The following is a 20,477-nucleotide window of genomic DNA, read 5'->3' as shown; positions in this document are numbered from 1 at the left end:
AAGATACTGACCATGATAAAGACTGGAAAGATCAGGACTTGGCAGTCATACTGTACATTTAGATTATTAACCAATAGCATATTAAGATCCATAATTGTTTTATAAAATTGATGTCCTAAATGTGTGTTTCAAAATCCATTATAATGATTATTGCATTGTAACAACAGTTACAGATTATTAAAATTATTCATTTAACTTACAGAGAAGAAAACAGCTAACCTACAGAGAAAAGTATTAATTCTTAATGTCACATATATTCTTTAAAATTGTTGGTAAAGAAAGTAAAAGCTAATTAGCTATTTCATTAGTCCCTTTGAGGAAGCAGTGGGTACAAGAGACAATTGTGCATTAAGTGCAGAGAACTATCTTTATCTACTGCTTTGCTAATGAAATTACATATATATAAACACTTGTAAATACCGAATGACGAAGAGTGTAACTTCAGAGCAAACATGTAAGGGACTTAAAGCCTGAGTAGCAGCAAAGTATCACAGCATGTACATGGTTAAAGATATACATTAATGCAGAGTCTAGTCCTGGTAAAGTCTCATTTACTTAAGTAACATTTTTCAAGTTATTAGTTGAACAAAAATTGGTCTGTTGCTTCTAATATATATACAGAGGAGAATGAATAATTGTTTATTGAAACACAAAAAATACTATGGGTTACTTGCTGCATCACTTCCCTGATTCAATTTCCTAGTCTTTAAAAAGAGTATAGGAAGACCATCTGCAGCATATAAAGAGGAGTCAGTTATATAATGTTTATATCAGTCAGTTATATAATGTTTTGCAAGCATCCTACGTGTAGAGCACTGTTTTTTAGGTAAGATTGTGATATAGTATCTAAGGAAGTGGATTTAGGTTTGTTTTTAAACAGCAACAAAAATTCCAGATTCACTGATACCATCTAACAGTTTGATAGGTTTGGCTTGAGCTTTCTGACATTTTCTAGAAATGCTGGAACTTAGGTTGGTTGAAATTTAGTCTAACAAGCAAAATAGTTTTAAGTTTGAAAAAAGGTGTTCTGTGTTATGCTTATATTTGCATCTATGGAATTCTTTTGAAATAATGTGAATGGAGAAGATAATTCTTGTTTTTTTTTTTTTTATGTATACAATGAACATCGGATAAAATGTTCCAGAAATAAGTGAATTACAACTGTGAAGAAACTATGAAGAATATCAGTTTGGTGAATCTTGGTAAACTTCTAGATGACTTCTCAGTGATAGAAAAGGTAAGTGAAGAAGGTAAAAAAACATTGAAATTGCTATCTGTGAATACTTTGGCATGTTTTAACATGCTTTTCAGGTGAAAGTTTCTTCTAAGTGGTGTCTGTTTATTCTTACTGTGTCTTGTAATACCAGTTTTGCTCGGGAAGTAAGTGTACTGTCTGTTAGTGCTCAGAATGATTTAAGATGAGTGATTATCCAAATGTGCTTGCTTTTTATTGCTGATTTGTGAAATAGCAAGTGAAAATTGTGCTGTTGTGCATTTACTGTTTGTGTGAAGGAGAATCTTGGATCATTTTTCATAGGTGAATGACAGATCCCAGATAAATACCATTTTACATATGATCCACTAAAATACCTTCTGTTTGCAGGCAAGATGTGTATTTCTTTTGTTATTCCTAATGAATACTTACTCCACATGTCCCTGCTCAGTATGATAAGCTTCAGACTTCTGTGTGGATAAATAGACAAAGATGTTTTATCTTTAGGCACTTATGAACATAATTTATGATAGTGAATCAGAATCTCTGTATGTAGAGATGAAGTGGGTTAAAAGAAGCTAGGTGTAGCTCTCAATTCAGAAAGGTTATTGCTGATGTATCAGAACTTGTGGATGTAAAATCAGATTTATAAAGACATCTAGGTTGCATAAGCATGCAGACAGACACTTTTTTTTGTCCAAAACCTTTAGATTCACAGATTAAAATTTGTCTTAGAATGCCTGACTTGTTGAAATGTGTGGAGTCTGCTTAATAAGTGTTCTGTGGTAGAATTTTAGTTTCTCAGGAAATACATGCAAGTCTTTGCATCAGAAGCTTCTGTTGGAGATACCTGTATTACGCAGCTTTGTTGTACTGTCCCTGCAGAAATTGTTCCTTATTCTAAAAAAAAAAAAAAAAAAAAAAAAAAAAAAAAAAAGTCATCACCATAGCAAGAGCATCTGTTCTTATATTCCATATGCATTGAGCTCTCTTTATTTTAAGAATATGTCAGTTCTTTTAAGATGGATCCACTGAGAAAATCAGTGCTGTATTTCTTGTTTGATTAGACCCATTTTGGCTGGTTCTCTGGTGATTGATCCTGATCAGTAAATCCTTACCAGAGAAAATACAGAAGGAGCACCTGAAAGAAATTTTGTGATTCTCATGGAAAAAGTTATTACACCAGTCACTATTCACACACATTACTTAGCGCTCAGTGGTGGTGTTAGTAACCTGTGATGCAAAGCAACAAAAAGAACTTTGCTGAGGACTGATCTAGACTATGGACTTAAGAATTCAGAGGAAGCAACTAAATTAAGGTGGGATTAAGGAGTTTTGCAGATATATCTTCTACTTTGTGCCTTTCTGTAACATTTATTTAGTATATTTGATTTTGCAAGAGGAAGCCCAAAATTATACTTGTCAAAGATTCCTGGAGTTTGTAAGTAATGTTGTAAGTCAATGTTGTATGTTCTGGATGGTAAATGTTTAATTATGTACAGCACAGGCTTTCAAGTTTAACTCTGTTCTTCTCTATAATGGAATTCCCAGAGTGTCAAGTAAAATAGGCTTGCAACCATAGTGTTGTGTACATGTTTATATCAATTTAAAGCTCAAGATTTAAAACTTCTATCAAAAATTCATAGTATAACATTAGTCTCTTACCAATTTTCTAGAAAATATCAGAAATTAATGAAGCAAATAACCTACTGGTTCTTCAGCTGGAAAAATCTAACATGTTGGTAAAATTAAGCCAATCAAAAGAGGATTCAGTAAAAGAAGGTAAGTACTATTTTGAAAAACAGTATGTTCTTTTCTTGTGTTTAGGAAGTTCTGAGAAATTTTTCCTTTATCTTTGGTAATCTCAAATACAGAAATAAAACAGCAAGAATCCAGAACATTTTGAAAATAGTAATGCTTAATTTTTGATAATGCAGTGGAATCAACCTCATTTGCATAAAACATAAATTTAATCCACAAATAAGTCTTGAGAGCAGAGTTAAAATAATTATTTTCCAGTCAAGGTTAGTATCTATCCACATTAATAGATTTTTTGATTTCATGTGGTATCTATGAAAGAAAAGCTTCCCTTCTGCATTTTCTTTGTTTTTTTCGTCTTGAATTGTTCTTGTTTGTGTTCTCTCCTTCTGCTGCTCCAAGGAAACAATCTTTTGGCGGCGAGGAGGAAAAGGCTCAGCTTTGGACACCTAATGATGTTACTGTTCCCAAAAGTACACCCTTCCCATCCATACAGGCCTCTTGAGCATCGAGTGAACCACCACAGTTTGCGATGCGAGCATTTTTAGGCAGGCTAGTATAAGTAGTGTTTAGCTTAAAATGCAAGCCTGTAACTTGTAGTTAACATTCACAAGCAGTTCAGATGTCTGTATAGAATGATAGAGTCAACATTTGGGAACCATAAGGCCATCAGTGACATCATCACATCCCAAGCTGAGCTGTTCTGTTGCTATTAATATGACCAAATCTAATGTTATGTTTCAGCTGGTTGCCAGAAACATTTTCTCCACTGAAAAAAAAAATCAAAGTTTGAAAATGTCAGAGTTCCAAAACATCAAAGTTTGCCTGTAATTGGAGATGGGATGTCAAGCTGGTGGGACTGGTGCTCTGAGATGGTGTAAAAGATGTTATCTCTTAGCTGATTGTGTGATTTGGTTTATTTAAGGTCAATTTGATTTGATTCCAAACCCCCCAATCTGAGGTTTGGAATACATTTCCCTCTACCATGCTGACAGGTGCATTGAAGTTCTAGTATTTCTCTTTTAATGTTGGTCACTGAAATAATTTAGCCTAAATTAATTCTGTGCCGTTGTATTGGACTTTAGATATTGGTGGAACTCAAGTCTTGTGTTTTCCCTAAGCATTTGTTTAGCTTCTTGAGGACTGAAAAGCTTTAGTTTATCCAAAGTGATTAGACTTTATATCTGCGTGAGATTTAATCCCTTGTGATGCTAAGAGGTCAGGTTAAACAATGTGACAGCCTGTTTGACTTTATATCATCATCAAGATTTTATCACGGTAGCATTTCCAATTCAGTTATACAGCATTAGCAATCACACACAATTCCTTCAAGCTTGCGTTCAATTACTCTGATACTGATCATTGTCATAGGTTTATTCCATAGGATGTATTTCTCTTACTTTAGTTTTAATGTGATCAGGGTTTTGGTCGTATTTCTTTTACTTTGTATAATGGATGTCATTATGGCGTTAAAAAGTTGTGGATGGTAATAAAAATTTATCTAAATGTTAAGAGTATTCAAACTGTTTAATAGCAGCTAAAGATAAATGAAGAAATGGCGTTTGACTATTTTTAATTGTTGGGGAATTTTAAGCCTCTAACTTTTAATAAAGAAGTTGCCATATAAATGAGGAATTGAAGAGAAAATGTGAATATAAACATGAAGGAACTTTTTCTTTCTTTTTTAGTATTTCTGTTCTGGAAGTTTATCTTTTCAAATGGCTGTTTAAGAAAAGATGGAAATAATATCTGGTACTTTACATAGATTATATGGTATATATATGTATAAATATATATGTATGTATAGTTTTGTGGTTTCCTATTCCGTAGTTCATAAGGTCACTGAAATGTGTATCTTATAAAACTTCTGTCTCAGACAAGTCAAACTGCTAAAGTTAGGAAGCAGGGTAGGAATAAATTTAGTTTCACACAGGAGTAAAGTTGCCAGTGGCTTTCACTTCCATCTTTGCTGGGACTTAAATTATTTAACATGCTCAGAAATGAACTGGAAAAGCTATTGAAAAAGTGAGTACAAGTTTGCTAATGGTACTAATCTATTCAGTTATGCCAAGAATCTCATCTTACAGAATGACAGGGTGATGAAAAGGGAAGGTGAAATTCAGTAGAATGCATATAGGAGACATTGTGTATGAACAGCAGCAGGCTCTAATTGGCAACTACTACCTAGGAAAGAGATCTTCATGTCATTGTGGACAATTCTCTGAAAATAAGTGGTCAAAAAAGAAACAGGGAAACAAAACATTATGTCTCTGTAGAAATCTGTGATTTTTTTGTTTAATGTTCTTGTTCCCCACATTTCAAAAAGGACATACCAGAACTAGAAAAGATACAGACCTGGCAGCAAGGTTCAGTATTGTCAGAGAGCAGACAGGGACACGGAGCCTGCTGTGTTACAAGGCTGACAGAGGCAGGGACCCAATCCTGCTGTACTTGAGCAGGGCAGGTCCAGGGATGGTTGCAAGGGTCAGCCACGAGTTCGCATCACTGAACAAGTCTATAGTGATGAGGCAGGTTGGATGTCAAGACAGGAAGGTGAGTGTTATGGAAAAATTATGCTTGCTTAGCCACCATAACGAGGTCCAACCCTAGGTTCCCGCTGAGAAGTTCAAAGCCAAATCAGAGCGAAATGAAATAAATAAATTTTAATAATGCATGTGCAGCATTTACAGCTCGAGCTGGGTGCTTCCAAAGAGGGACCCCAAACAAAGAAATCCCTGGGCAATTATAACTTTTCAGTCTAAGTTCTCTACACCTCATGCGGTAGTTCGGACCAGTAGTAACATTCAGGTCTGGGGTCTCCTGCTCCTTATTGGGTCTCATTGTTGTCCCTCGGCAGGCTGTTTCTTTCCTTATCTTTACCGTTGCAGCTTCGGTTGGTGGATGTACCTTCATTTGTTGTTGGATCCCATCGTTGTCTCTCAAGGTCCTGATGAGGCGGAGGTAATTGCAGACCACAGCAATTAACATTGCACCAGCAGCGAAAGGAGGCTTTGTTTCTCAAGGTCCTGATGCCCTGTACAGGTCTTATTTCCAAGTCTTCACATCCTGCCTTTCGGAGTGTGAGACATAGGAATACAGACTGCTTGCAACTTCCTTATCTTTCCAGCTTGAACCAGCTCTGGGGCCCTGTTTTACTTAACCTGCTGAGTTATCTGAGTGTGGCCGAAGGCTTCAACAAATTTAGCTACTCATGCTAAGCAGGTTTTATGTAAGTTGTGCTAAGTGGCTAATGCTAGACAGCCCAAGTCCTGTATTCTTTAACAGTGAGTCAGGGTCAGAATCAGGTCAGAAACAGTAACACGGTCGGACATGGTCCAGTGATCACCAGCATGTCCATAGTGATAAGACAGCTCTGAAATGAAGCCAGGAAGTCCGCCTCTAAGTCATGATCGGGGTTTGGATTGACAGGGTACATGGCCAGGCACAAGACATGGCTGCAACACAGCTGCAGCACAGCTAAGGCTGGGCCAAGGGCAAGAGCCTCAACTTAAAAGCAGCTCCCAAGGAAAAGAGGGGCAGTCATTGCTGAGTCATCTTCCAGCTTTGTTCAGACAGATTGTTTCAAGGTCACCAGCTATACTCTTTCTAAGCTGGCCCTGAGCCCAGGCACCCAAACCCTCAGGAAGGGGGTGGGGGAGGAAGCACTTAGCACCCTGGCAGGTATGGTAACAATTAGGGAACATCTGACTTAGGTTGGCTGGTATTTTTCAGCCTGAACAGAAACAGCAGAGTTGGCTTATTACTGGTAGCTGTAAAATTATGAATGGTATAGAGAAAGTGACTAGGGAATGATTATTCACTGTTCATTGTAATAAAATAAATAGATGGAAATCAGACTTGTTGGTGGATAGTCTTCTTTAAAGCAAACAAAAGGAGGAACTTTTTCCACACGTTATAAAATGAAGTTTTTGAATCAATTGCCACAGGAGTTTGTGGATATCAAAAGTATAGACGAGTCCAAAAAGATAAAACAGATTCATGGAAGAAAATGTTATCAAGTTTGTTAAACACAAAGACAGTACCTCTCACTCAGGTCTTCCTTACTTGTGGTTATTGGAAGCTGAGAGGATATTTTAAGGGTAGTGTTTGTGCAGGTTTTTTTACTCTTTCTTGAAGCATCTACTACTGGGTATTATGAAATGGGGTAGTGAACTGGCTGGAAATCTGGACTGACCATTTGTTTTTCAGTCAAGCACAAAACACAATACAGGACAGTTGGTCAGAAACAGATCAAGATGTTTTATTATTGATGAAAAGAACAAGAAAGAGGGGTTTTGTACAAAATAGATTTCGAAGAGGGAAAGGAAAAGGTGGACAAAAAGAAGAAATTATTTCTAGCATAAAACCAATGGGGAAGAAAGGAGAGCAGCAAATGTGAAAGAGAAGGCAGGAAGTCAGAGCAGCTGGGAAGATTGCAGAAAGGAGTGTGGAAGCAGAATGGGCTAAAAACAGATGGAAGTCAGATGGGAGATTTGGGCTTTTTAAATGGAAAGTAGTGCCTCAGTTCTATGAGATAAGAGCAAAGTGATTTGAGGAGATAGTTATGTTGATATCATAACTGAGGAGAATGATCTCTGGAGCTGTTTTGAAACACATGATGGGGAAAAAAAATGTGGAAGGCAGAGGGCCAAGTAGAAATACCGGAGCAATCAGCATGAAATAGGAACCAGAGTTTTAGCAGGGGGGTTAGTCAGGAAAGAACAGATCTCAATAATATTTAATTCATAGTAGTTGTGCAAATTATTAAGAGCATGGATAGGGAGGCAGAACTGTTGGAAAGCAAGGATTCTGGTCTAAGAAGTAAGAGAGATTGCAGAGCTGTTAATAGCAATAGAGGAAAAAAAGGGAAAAGCAGAAAGTTAGAACAATATGGTGTATCCAACAGGTGATTCTGAAAGCCACTTGGTTGGTGATAAGGAAGTAGAAGGTAAATGAGAGATACCAAGGAAATAGAATGTATTTAGAAATTAAGACAGTTAATAGGGCTGTTTTACTAGACTAATGTACCAATACAGTATTCCAATAGAATTCTAATATGGCAGAATACTCGAAGTGTTTATATAAGTAATCTTTTGAACTGCACTCATTTAATTGTAATCGGAGCATAGTTTCACTAACTATCTTGGGCAGCAAACTGCTGTCACGCGCAGTAGATGCTGTCAGAGGAATCTTCAGATAAACAGTGTTACTGGACATCATCAACGTTTGTAACGTTAAAAGTAGCTCATAAGGGCATTACAGTTTAATAAGTTTTTATAAAATGTTACTATAGCATTTTGCTTTTTCTTTCTAAAGTCGATAATCTTTGCTCCCTCATCAAATTCACCTACAACATCTGCCCTTCAGAAGACAGATTTAATAATAAATCTATTGTGTTGTAGTAGTATACTGTATTTTCAGAATCAAAACGCTAGAAGTATTGTGTCAAGGAGTTTGATTCCTGCTTTGTAAAACATTTTTGAAAGTCAAAGCAGTGTGGGTTAAAAAACCTCTCTTTTTCTTTGATTGGGGAAATAGATCCTCAGGACTGGAGAAGACGGGTGGCATGAAATGTAGCATTGATGCTTCCATTCTTTTTCTGGCAACATTATCCTTAGGGACTCTTGTTATGCAAATGGCTTTATACAGTGATCTTGCCAACTTGGAAAGGAAGGTATCTCCTAGCCTCATGTCCCAAACCACCTGCCAGAATCCAACCCAGTCACATTTTTCAATCATATCAGTGGAAGCGTCAGTACAAAGGCAGCCGAAATCACTAGGTTTGGACAGTTGCACCAACGTCATGATCAACAACATGCATTCTTAATATTCAGTTCATCATATTACAAATTTGAAACAAGAGCAAATGTATTTATAGGGTAAGTAAACAATTCAGCTTTAGAATGTAAGGCTTAATAGTACACCACAAAGAGACTCACAGAACGGCTAAGGAAAAAGCCTGAGAGAGCACCTGTTGGTGAATGGTTCACATATGATTCCTAACAAACATGCTGCTTACAGTAAAGGAACAAAGAGAAAGAGCATTATGGAAGTGAGGTTCTTGTTCTATCTACCCTAAAGGATTCGTGGCTGCTCATGGTGGTGGTATGGAGGAGGTGCGACTTTATTTCAGCTAAAGAACTCTTAGTAGGAGAAACAGCAACAGGGATAGCATTTCATGCCCCAAGAAATCTATGTCAAGTATCATTGAGAATTTGAGGGCTCCTTGATACCCTTCAGTTACCTGAAGTTTATCTCTAGAACTGCTTAAGGTAATATACAAGAAGAATAACTCCTGAAGGAAATGCAAAGGAAGAAGGAAACTGTAGAAAACTGAAGAGAGAGAGCAGAGTGATACCTTTTAAACAAAACTAAAGTAAAAAAGGTGAGAAGGCTGGGTAAGTGTATTCTGAAAGGTCATGGATAAGCCTTGTTTTATCCTAATACATTCTTTGCTGAACATTTTAGTTTGATGAAAAATCACTGCAGATCCACATAAGACAGACAAAAGTCTGACATTCTTTTTTTTTCCCCCCTGTCTCTGAACTTTTGTGGTGACTAAGTGGACTCTCCTGTTGCAGTGCACTCTTGTGTCTGCTGTAATCTTTGAAAAGAAAGCAATCGAATTACCCACAGAACAATTTATGGCTCTATTTTTACTGAATTAACGGTTTGTTAGAATATGTTCACTAATAGCTAATTACTTCACTTTCTTGAAATATTTCTTGTGGGAGTTACTCTGTAGCAGTAGATGGTGCTTCTAAATAGCCAAGATAGGACAGACATACTGAATGTAACATTTTCATAGTATCTTCAGGATCACATATTTGTAGAGGACATTGACTTAGTGTGTTGAATATATTTTAAAAATGATTGATGTAATTTGCCCTATTAAAAAAGCCAGTAGCTTCAAGTGTAAATGTAGATGAAAGAAACTGCACTAAGTTATAAACAGTAAACATGGAAAAAGATCAATTAGGCTGTTCAGTCTTTCTGCATGTAGGGCGTACTTACAGAGGAGGAACCACTCACAATTCCTAACATGCTAATGCCATGTGATCTAGCAAAGGTGCAACAATTTAGCACAATTTTGCTTTTTCTTCCTTCATGTAGGCAAGCAAAACTCACTATGGGTTCCCAGCAAATTGTACAGTCGCAGAACTGTAATGACATAAGAAGTTTGTCAAGTTATATCCTTTAAAGATAATAAAAATAAGGAAATATTCTTGGGACTGGATATGTTTTGTCTGAAATGGCTTGTATTTAAAATGGCTGTGGTTCACTGTAAGACTAGCTGCTATTCCCATGTTTACCCAGATGCATTTCCAATTTCTGCCTATGTTTCAAGCATTTGAATTGATATCTGTATATTCTGAAAGGATAGAAAATTTGTAGTAGAACTAGTCAGTACAAACACTGTAAACTGGAAGAATCACATTTTAAGAAAGCAGTCTTGATTTAGCTTCTAACCATGGATGGAAATGCGAAATCTCTTCCAGCACAGACAAACCTACAGGAGAATAAATCTGTAAGGCACCCAAATAATGCACTATTGAATGCATGGTGATTATTAGTAGAAGTGATAATAAGGAAGAATCATTCTTTGGTGGCTTAATAGAGTGAGCCATTAAGTTCTTTAAATTACAGGGAGAGCTACTACTGCTGCCTGTGGTAAAGATTAACAGGTTTTCAGTTGATTAAATCTCTGTCAAACTGTTTACAGTGCAAATTTCTGTACCAGGTGTCTGTCTTACACTGAATGCATGTAGTTTACACTTCAACACAAACATGTCAGTGTTTTTTCCAAACCAGAGTAGAAAAAAAAAATTGATAGAACATCTTAAAGTTTTTTTTTTGGAGAAGCTCTTGCTTCTTCATGTTTTAGAGCAGAGAGATAGTATTTCTAGACGTTTTCTTTGGGGGGGAGGGGTTCATGGAAAACCTTTCCTATTTGCCTAAATTTTCAATCCCAAGAATTATCTCTATTGTAAATTAAGATTTGTCTCCGCATAATTAACATTGTCTGTGTACTGGATGTGGTAACTTGGAGCTTCAGCTTTTGAGCAGGATTTTTCTGCAAATTCTTTCGAGCTAGTGTGGTTCGCAGTATAGAAACTGAGGGCAGGTAATGTTTCTGTGCTGTAAGTGCTCCCTCTACTGCCTCTTTGGAAGCATGGAACAGGAGAATGTGGCAGGCTGACAAATTCAGATGCATGAAAAGCAGGCTTGATGGAAGAACAGATTAAAGATCAAAAAAATTGATTGGAAAACTTAATCTTGGGTCTGGCTTCTTAGTTCCTCTTCTTTACTGCCTTATTTGTGATGTAGTCTTTAATTATATGACCTACTTACTCTTTTCAATAGAGCTTTGGTGTTAGGGGATGAGAAATTGTTATTTAGTGTACTTCATTTATTTTAGAAATTAAAAGCCATTTTAGAAATGGTGTGGTGTTTCAGAAATAAAAAGGAAGGTTTTAAGAGCAGGCAACCTCAATTTTAGTGTCCCCAGTCTTTGAATGATTTGTAACTTTACTGATGAGGTTACAATGAACATAAGGCATATAAATACTATTTAATGAAAAGCAGATCTTATATTATTTCAGTTTTACAGATGGATTCATACCGACATATGCATATCAAAAAAGGCCCTCAGTTGTAGATGTCCACTTTGAGACATGAAAGGTCTAATTCTTCAAGGTTTGGCACACTTCTTGATTAGTAGTTACACATTTTCAGTACCTGGAAGCTCAGATCTCAAGGTGAGTATCAATAAAATGAGGAATAAGTGATCAGGGATGCTTACTCTGGTCTTAATATGCCTGCAAGGATGTAATATATTAGATATTCACAGTGGCTTGCAGGACACTTAGTGGCACAGAATATGGACAGTGGCACACTGACACCATCTCCTGACATTTAGGGTGGCCTGCAAGCATGAAAGGCTGATTACTGTTGGTTTAAGCAGCCTAGCAGTACCACAAAGAATTTGTTTGAGGCAGGCAGAGGTAGAATCTCTTGCGCTGTGGTGTCAAAGCCTTCTCTGTCCTACGGCATCCTGTCTCACTCAAAGTAAGATTCTGACTTTCTGTAATTGAAATGACGATGGTACTGATTTATTCCCAGATCACAATCTTTATCCCTCCCCATTCTCTTCATCTGGTTCATTCTGGGGAAGAATTGTGTATGATTATGCATGTATTCAAGACAAATTAAGATTTTGAGCAATCTTAATTCTATCATATCCAAATTTTTGGAAGTTTGACTTGCAATCTTCATATTCCGTTTATATGGATTTTTGTATGTGGTGTCTGTTTTTAATAAAACAACCAGAAATACAGAAATTCCACCAGGTATCAGCATGGTTCATCAGTAGGGTTGCACTGACATTCCTAAAGCCTGGTTTCTTACATCCTGCCTTTATCCTTCCCTAGGTTTCCTGTTGTTCCACCTCACCTGGGTGGATTTCTATCTGCCATCTTACTCTTACCATCCTTTTTGCTCCTCCTGCCAGTCTCTCCTTGCAGCATTTAATTTCCCCATTGGTTGCTGCTTGGCTCTCACTTCTAGTACCTGTCCCCTCTGTAGTATGTAGCTCTGTTCTGCCCTACCCCTCCAATCCTTGCCTCAGTTTCTGGCACTATGTCTTTCTCAATCTCTGTCTTTTTCTTCATTATTATCAAGCACCTTTAATTGCCAGCAGAAGAAACACCTGAGTTAAAGTATGTAGAGTCTGACATCAGCTCTAATTACAGAGCAACATCTACCTGTCAGGAAGAGAAATTATAGGAGAAGTTGTGTTCAGTTTTTGGAGTGTTGGTTTGAGTCTTGACAGTTTAGTAGCTGGTTGTAAAAAGTCTCTAGGGAGCATGTAGAAACTGAGATTTTCTGAAGTCTACAGCTTGGCTGAGTTTGGGCAGATTTTTGGAGGGAAAGTCAAAGGCAGATACTTGATATAGGCCAGGCCTCCTCCATTGACAGCTTAAAAGTTCCTATTCTGAAGAATAAATAAGATAGAGATGATGTTCGTCCTTCCATCATGTGAATGGCCACCTGAAAAGTAATGACAAAGGATGTTTTAGGGAAATGCCATTTCTCATAGCCCGTAATGGATTTTTTCTTAACATTCATTTTTACTACCTTTATGTAGGCAATTCAATTATTATAAGGTTATTGTTTAAAATAACTATTAATTTTCATGTATTTATATACTTTTCTACCAATTCATAATAGTCATTATATGTAAAACTGAAACTAATTTGCAACAGCCTTAACAAAATCAGTATTTAGCCAGCTTCTGCAAGATATACAAATGGATATACAAAAGGAAAATGTTTTCCTTGCTGTATTAAAAGTAGGAAAGAATCTAGTAAATTGCACAAATGTTAAGAAGTTGAACATTAGATCTATCCCTAACGTAATAGTTCTGAAATATGCATACATACTTTAGCGAATCCTTACGGAAAAAATACATGTATAGCTTATGGTAATATTCAGCCTTATAGTAATTGTTTCTTGAAAAAAAAGCATATTTTCAGAGGAAGTTGCTAAAGCAGGTTTTGTTGATGTTGCTTGCAGACATCAAAATACAAAGCCTGATAGCTGAAACGTCATGTTACTAAAGCTCAGGGTTTTTTTCTGCATTGTTATATGGTTTTAGATGAGTTAAATCAGATTGATCAATTTTTAATCAATTTTTATTGTAATTAACTAATTAATGCATTATGTCATAGGTCACATGCAGGATCAGAGTATTCTAATTTTACAGCTACTCACAAAAATGTTTAGCACTTTCTGAAAGAAAGCAAGTTAATATCCAGCCACTGAAAATGTGTCTTCATCACTGATATTTCCAGCAACCTTGAACGACTAAAACATTGCTGTGGGCAATCCTCATTTAATGTAGAAAAGTAATATCTGCTGCTTTTAAATTTCCTTTACTAAAACATTGAGTTGTAGACAGTGTTGTACAGCAAAGACCCCAGTGCTGCAATCTTCCTTCCGTCGTAATTTGCCGAGTTTAGTGCAGGTTTACAGAGCGCTTTGATACACTGTCTGGAAACTCCCAAGTCCATCTAGTAATATCTGGCTTGTTAGATTTTTCAGATCGCTATACTATACACCATGTTCACTGAATCTTTAAAATAAACTATACTAATGCCTATACATGCCAAACATTTCCTGTTTATATAGCCATTAACAAAATGTTCAGCAGCCTTTTCTCTTGCATACTATTGTCTTACCTGAAGTATATCTGCAAAAGGAGAGGCTTGGGATAATAACATTGTTAAATAAGCTAAATCTCAAATATGAAGTAACTTAAATGATTTTTGTTTTATATGTTCAGTCTTAGGACAACACACCATATAGGTTCTTTATTTTTTTCTAAAGTCTTGTGGTCTCTTAATAAAAGACTAGGGATCTTTAAGCTGAATTATAGAAGTGAGGTTTGAATCAATATACGGCAGTCCATAAGTCATTCTTGCAAAAAATGGCCTTCTCCAAAGTTGTATGATAAATGAAATAAGGAGAGTGTCTTAGAAAAAAAAGACATAGCTGATCATACTTGTGCAGAGATTCTTGAAGGAAGAATTTCAGTTATTTTTACAGTTGGCAAAGGAGTACATTGTTCCTACTATTCAAAATATTGAATATTCTTAGAAGACCAAGAAGATGGGTATTTAAACTTCTGTTATAAAAAAGTATGTTATTCTGTTACATTCTTTATTACAGTTTAAAAAAAAAACTTAAACATGGTATTTATTTGTTTTTGATAGTTATAATGAATTCCAAAATGAAATTAGTGAACAAATTATTCAAAAATACTGGATTATCATTTCTTTTAGAATGTGCTGCTCTACAGAATGTGATAAATGGTCTAACACAAACTGTTGAAAACCAATGTAACGTGAAAGGTAAAAATCTTCTTATATATACTGTACTGTAATTTAGAATGAGCAGGCATTTAAAAGTTTAATGTATATTTAATGCTTTTTTCAGAGAAGAAAGCTCACTGGCAGTCAATCAGAAAGGAAACAAATTGTATCTAAAATCAGTCCTATGCATGTTTTAGTGGTCTGTGTGCTTAATAAATGCCTATTGCTGTTATCCTTAGAATCCACTTAGTAAAAGAAGTTCTAGCTCCGTGAGATTTTTAATCAATAGTTGGGTTTTAATTTTAATTCAGTGTTGCACAGGAAATGTTACAAAAAGTGAAAAGGTTTTATTTGTTCTTTGGACTGTGGTCTAGTAAAGCATTTACACATAGTTTTTACATGTTTAAGTGCTTTATTAAATCTGAGTCTTAATCCTCAGCTGATGTTTTAAAATTTAGCTGTTATCTGTAAATACTTGACAAAGTCTCATTGCTATTTTAAAATAAAAATATATAAATAATATAAATATATAAAATAAATGAATATATATATTATATATAATATATAAACATGTATTACATTTTTATACATAACATGAACCAAAGTATCTTTATATCACAGTGTAGTTATATATCATATACTTAATTTTATACCCATTGGTGTTCAAGGCACAGTAGCATAAGTGTTAGTAAACGTCTAAAAATGGGAAGTATGTGGCTGTTTTCAGTAATCAGAATGATTTTTAATAATAAAAGCACTATCTACTTTTTCTAAATTCTGTCTTTGCAATGCTACTTTCCATTTAATAGCATATTTACCAATAATAGCATATTTACTATCACTATAGCCAGGCTGGATAGGAGCCTACACGCATTCACTGAGTTCATTTTTTGGGAAACAGGTACTTAAAAAGAAAGAGTTGCATCTCCTATTTGCAAGTGCCATAGACATTATGATAATCTCTTAATTTCTGAACTAAAGAACTTTGCATCTAAGTTTTATTGACTGAAACACTTATGAGAAGGCTAAAAACCAATCAAAGTAGTAATATTAGGCAAATACTATGATTAAGCTATTAATTTTCTGTTCAGAAAATGGCAACTAAAATTACATAGCTGTGTAAATGAAAATCATCAAGTCTTCAAAATGTTAACCGTTTCTTAAAGTTTAGACAAGTCAAATGGAAGTAATATTTTTTACTCTTACATTAATAATATTGCCGAAATGTACTTTTTAGTGTCTCATACAGTTTATGTTTTATTATTACATAGATGAAAATGAGAGGCTGAAGGATAGTATTCACATCTTGGAAGGGAAATTAAAGGCTCGTGAACAGGTCCGTCATGAACGGTCATTCTTTAGGCAGAGGAATAAGGTGTCTCTTTCTCTATTGTAACAGTTCATATATTCTTAAACTCTTTGCTACAGATCACATTATTGTTGCACTTTTCCTGGAGTTTATTGTGTGTACAAAGAGAACAGTTGTTCTCAAACCAGTATCAATATGAGAATGTGTTACAAAGGCTAAGAGGTCAGTTCTACTAAGTGCTGAGAACTCTGGCTCAATCTAAGTTGCACATACTTTTAGCTATATTAGCTTTAAATTCAACTTCATAGGCTAGAAGCTAATCATTTGTCCAGAAATGCAAATACAATGTTCAAGATAACTGCTTTACTGCTAGAGAATCAAGAACAGTTCTGAATTTTGTCTCTGGTTTCCTTAGGAGTGAATGGTACAAAGAGGATAGGCCCCTCGACTCGTAACAAATTCTATCTAGCATCTCTACTTTTCATCTATTCCACTCCTTTCTGGAAGACAGATAACGCCAGCAGTGCTAGTCAGGAGTCTTGTCAGTGCTCTGTGCTAAGATTGCATGTTTGTTACCTCTATAGCATTTGGAACACTCTCAATACTGATTTTCTGTGTCTGCATTAATACTAATTATGAGTTGTTTATATTAAACTCATACCAATAGAGCTGTTATCTTGACAATTTGAGGATAAAATAAGTAAAGCCTTCAAAAAGATGAGAAAACCTGCAATACTAATCCTCAAATTGTGGCATACAAACTATGATTATATACATGGTGGAGCCTCCCAGTGTTCTGAAGGCACTTACCTGACATATATACTATTACGACCAATCAGTAATTGCCTTTTCAAGTGCCTCAGTGACTGCCTACAGGAGAGGGCTAGGACAGGAGCTTTGGAGTAAGTACCTCTGCACTGGCAACTACAGCCAGTGGTTACTACTTGGTAATTCTGGAGTATTTCTTAATGTATTAGAGCAAACTTATAATAGGTGTGCTCAAACTTCCTTTCCTCAGGCATCACTGCCACCAGCATCACTACTGCTAACACCACTACCATTTCCATTGCTGCCAGTGAGAAATTGTGGAATCCTTGATATAATAAACAACAGTAACAAAATTACGTATTTTAAATACAATTCATTGTTATACAATCTTCAGTCAGAATCTATGAAAGTGTAACCGTAGTCATTAACTAACTACAGCACTGGTTTGGGAAAAGGGCTATCACCTCTCCAATCACCCCTTTTTCCTAATAAGAGCAATTTCTAATTTTATTTTAACAGTACTGATAGCTGTAACGCAATTTGTATCTGCAATTTTTTTCATCTGTGGACTTCAGTCAGGTTGTGGAAGTAGTAACTGGACATTCTGAATTTACTAGAGCCAGAAAAAACAAATACTGAATTATAGAGTGTTGTACGTTTTGACCCAACTGTTGTAGTTCACAGAAGGCTTTCTAAGTAAGCACAGAAACCTGAAGATTTTTTTATTAAGCTTTTTACATCCACAGGAATATAAACTTCAGATTGAGAAGCTTTTGACAGAAATTAAAAACAAAGAGGAAGACCACAAATTAGAAATAACGCAATTGAATTGCGACATGAAAAAAAAAAGTAAGTTCTCTAAAGACTAAATGCTATGGAGCTGGGTAAACCATGTTGAAACCTATTCCAGGAAAAATACAAGATACAGTTCAACTTCTTAATGGAAACATACAGCTGGAAAACGTTTTCTATGTAAAGTACAAAGGTAGTACTGACAAAAGTACAAATGTAGTACTGACAAAACAAAGACACGTGAAAGCTGTAAGTGGATAGAGTGTTCAACTGAATTTTATCTTGGCTCAAGAGTAGACAGTTGCAGCGAGGTAGCAATACAGAAGTACAGGATGATCAGAAATTCCAGAACAGGTGGAACAAACACTGGGAACATAGGCCTAAGAAAAATCCAAAGGAATGAGATTTTGAGTTAAGTGCTGACTGAAACTGTGAGATAGATTTCTGTTACAGGGTTCCAGCTATGCTCAGAAGAACAGGGCTTAATAATACTGCAACAAGAAAAACCTGATTCCAATATGAATTTTTTTTCATTACTGATGTAACTTTCTAGAGTAGGAGTTTTTGGTTATCCACTTAACTCAAAAAAAGGCTAACAAAGTCTTTGTAGAATGCGATGCCTCATTAAAGAGACTCCATCTTACTGTGATGGGGCAGGGTCATTTCCATGTAATTTTAAAACATGTTTTTTGTTTGACTGAAATTGCTTTCTTGTGAAGTACTCAAAGGCTGTTCAAGAAAGTCTTAATATTTGTGAAATGCTATTTTTCCATCTAAGCCTGTTTATCGTTTAATCATCATATTTTGTGTTATTGCTGCTTTATTAGTTGAACTGATAGAAGTGGGGTATAAAGAACAAATAGAGAAAAAAGAACTGGAAATATTAGAGTTAACCAGACAGCTGAAAACTCAAGATGAAGAGAAGCAAAATGAAATCATTAAACTGCAGATAGAGGTATGCATTATGAAGCTGAGTTAAAGATAACTGGACACTGGTAGACTTAGAAGATTTTGTGTAGTGAGGAATGGTGTAAATGGTACTTAATAGAGTAATTTGATGGAACCTAGGAAAATTTAAAAGAGATTGTCTGCACAAATGGTAGTGGCATGTACTCTCTCCCGTAACTGTATCTGAATAGCTTCTGCTCAGAAATAAGTTTTACCTGCTATATAGGGACACTGAAGTTTGCTGTATTCTTAAGTTAAATTATTTTTTATTTTGGAAATTTTGCCATCTATTCTTTGAGCTATAATGAAATGAAAGAAAATGTTTTCTACTTACTTTTTGTTAATGCTTGGAAGATACGGTTATTTATAAACTTCAGGAGCTTAAAGAGTTCTAATCCTGCAGAGCTTTGAGAGTCACAGAATTCAATATGTGTTTCATGGCTTAGGTTTTAAGGCCGCTCTTATAATTACTGAAAATTAAGGAAATACTTCAAACCTTTCACATTAAAAAAAGAAATAAGGTGTTTGGGCTGAGGTCCCCTTGGAACATGAAGGAAGGGTAATGGTTTCAAGGGTTTTTAGCATCCTCCCCATTCTCTCTTCCCGCATACACAGAACTGGGGAACCATCTTTGTTCTTTCAACATTGTTTAGCAGAGTTTTGGTTCATTTAACATTTCAGAAATACTTACGTGGTAAATTTGCATTATAATATTTTATATCAATTTTCTCTTTTTGAAATAATTTGAAGCATTGTTTTTAAAAACTTAACATGTAATTGCATTCTTTCTTTAAATAAACTTAGTTTCATTGTCTTAGAATTAAATAGTAGATAAGCTTGCTATTACTACTTCTAGATACAAAAACATGGATAAAATGTGAAAATTATGCTTGTATTAGCATACTTTGGGGGAGGTTATTATTGGGTTTTTAATTATTGGGTTATTATTGGGTTATTAATGTTTTATCTTTTCCTGATTCTTTCAGTTCAATGCTAAATTAGCAAGAGTTCAGAATAAAACAGCAAAATCATTTTCAGATGCATCTGTCTTGCCACAAAGTATCTATCGAAGGGTATGTGATTGAATAGCCTACAGTCTGCAACTATTGTTATGGTCTCTTTCAAACAGCAGTTCCCTAGGTTTTTATTGTTTGGTTTGCTCTACGACAAAAATTTGGAGGGGAAAAAAAAAGTGTTCCATGTCTGACAGGGTCCATATCATTCACTTTTCCAACACTTCCCTCCCACCTCTGGACAACTAATTTAATGCCTTTTCACACTGCTCTTCATACAGATGTGGTTCGGCTTAATAATTCTGACATCAGCAACAACAAAAGCATGCATATCAAGGGGTTCTTGTATAGAATTGTTAACTTGGTAACTTAAGATACAACTGACTGATATAAATTAAGCGTATGCACTATTGTTTTGGTAGGCTGGGGACTTGGAGATGTCACAGAAACAAGATTTTGGGGAAGTCATCTTTGTAATACTGTGAAAAATATTGTTAGAATATTTCTCATTAGCAACAGCGTATTTTATCAGTACATAATTCTACAAGGTATTTAATAATGAAGCGTTTACTTGCATCTTTACAGAAGCTGCAGCATCTCCAGGAGGAAAAAAACAAGGAAATTGAAATTCTGCGTAACACCATAAGAGACTTGGAGCAACGTCTTAATAAAGGCCAGGACTTGCACTTCAAACGGAAGCGGTTTTGAGAATACATACTGCTGAAATACACTATTTCTAGTTCCCACTGTATGACAAAGTATCTCAAACTGTACACTTCAAAAGTAAAAGCAAAATACAAAGA

At 35.5% G+C, this 20,477-nt stretch overlaps 1 protein-coding gene across 3 annotated transcripts; it reads left to right on the top strand.

The window, feature by feature from the left end:
• The first annotated feature begins 487 nt into the window (after positions 1 to 487).
• On the top strand, positions 488 to 19,778 carry LOC135324424 (coiled-coil domain-containing protein 152-like). Of its 3 annotated transcripts, XM_064500714.1 has the most exons (4): positions 488 to 971; positions 1,145 to 1,237; positions 2,890 to 2,995; positions 3,374 to 4,120. In XM_064500714.1, exons 2-4 carry the CDS (start codon positions 1,175 to 1,177, stop codon positions 3,517 to 3,519), a joined length of 315 nt encoding a protein of 104 aa, XP_064356784.1. In that variant the 5' UTR covers positions 488 to 971; positions 1,145 to 1,174; the 3' UTR covers positions 3,520 to 4,120. The 3 variants fall into 3 exon arrangements, 2 of the variants coding, with proteins under 2 accessions (XP_064356784.1, XP_064356783.1); XR_010385806.1 differs by lacking the exons at positions 488 to 971; positions 3,374 to 4,120 and adding an exon at positions 19,648 to 19,778 and having other exon boundaries at positions 980 to 1,237; XM_064500713.1 differs by lacking the exon at positions 488 to 971 and having other exon boundaries at positions 980 to 1,237.
• The last annotated feature ends 699 nt before the right edge of the window (positions 19,779 to 20,477 follow it).

This window comes from Dromaius novaehollandiae, chromosome W (assembly GCF_036370855.1).
Source record: "Dromaius novaehollandiae isolate bDroNov1 chromosome W, bDroNov1.hap1, whole genome shotgun sequence".
Taxonomy (NCBI): Eukaryota; Metazoa; Chordata; class Aves; order Casuariiformes; family Dromaiidae; genus Dromaius; species Dromaius novaehollandiae.
The sequence above is the reverse complement of the archived record's forward strand: the minus strand, read 5'-3'. Positions and strand labels throughout refer to the sequence as shown.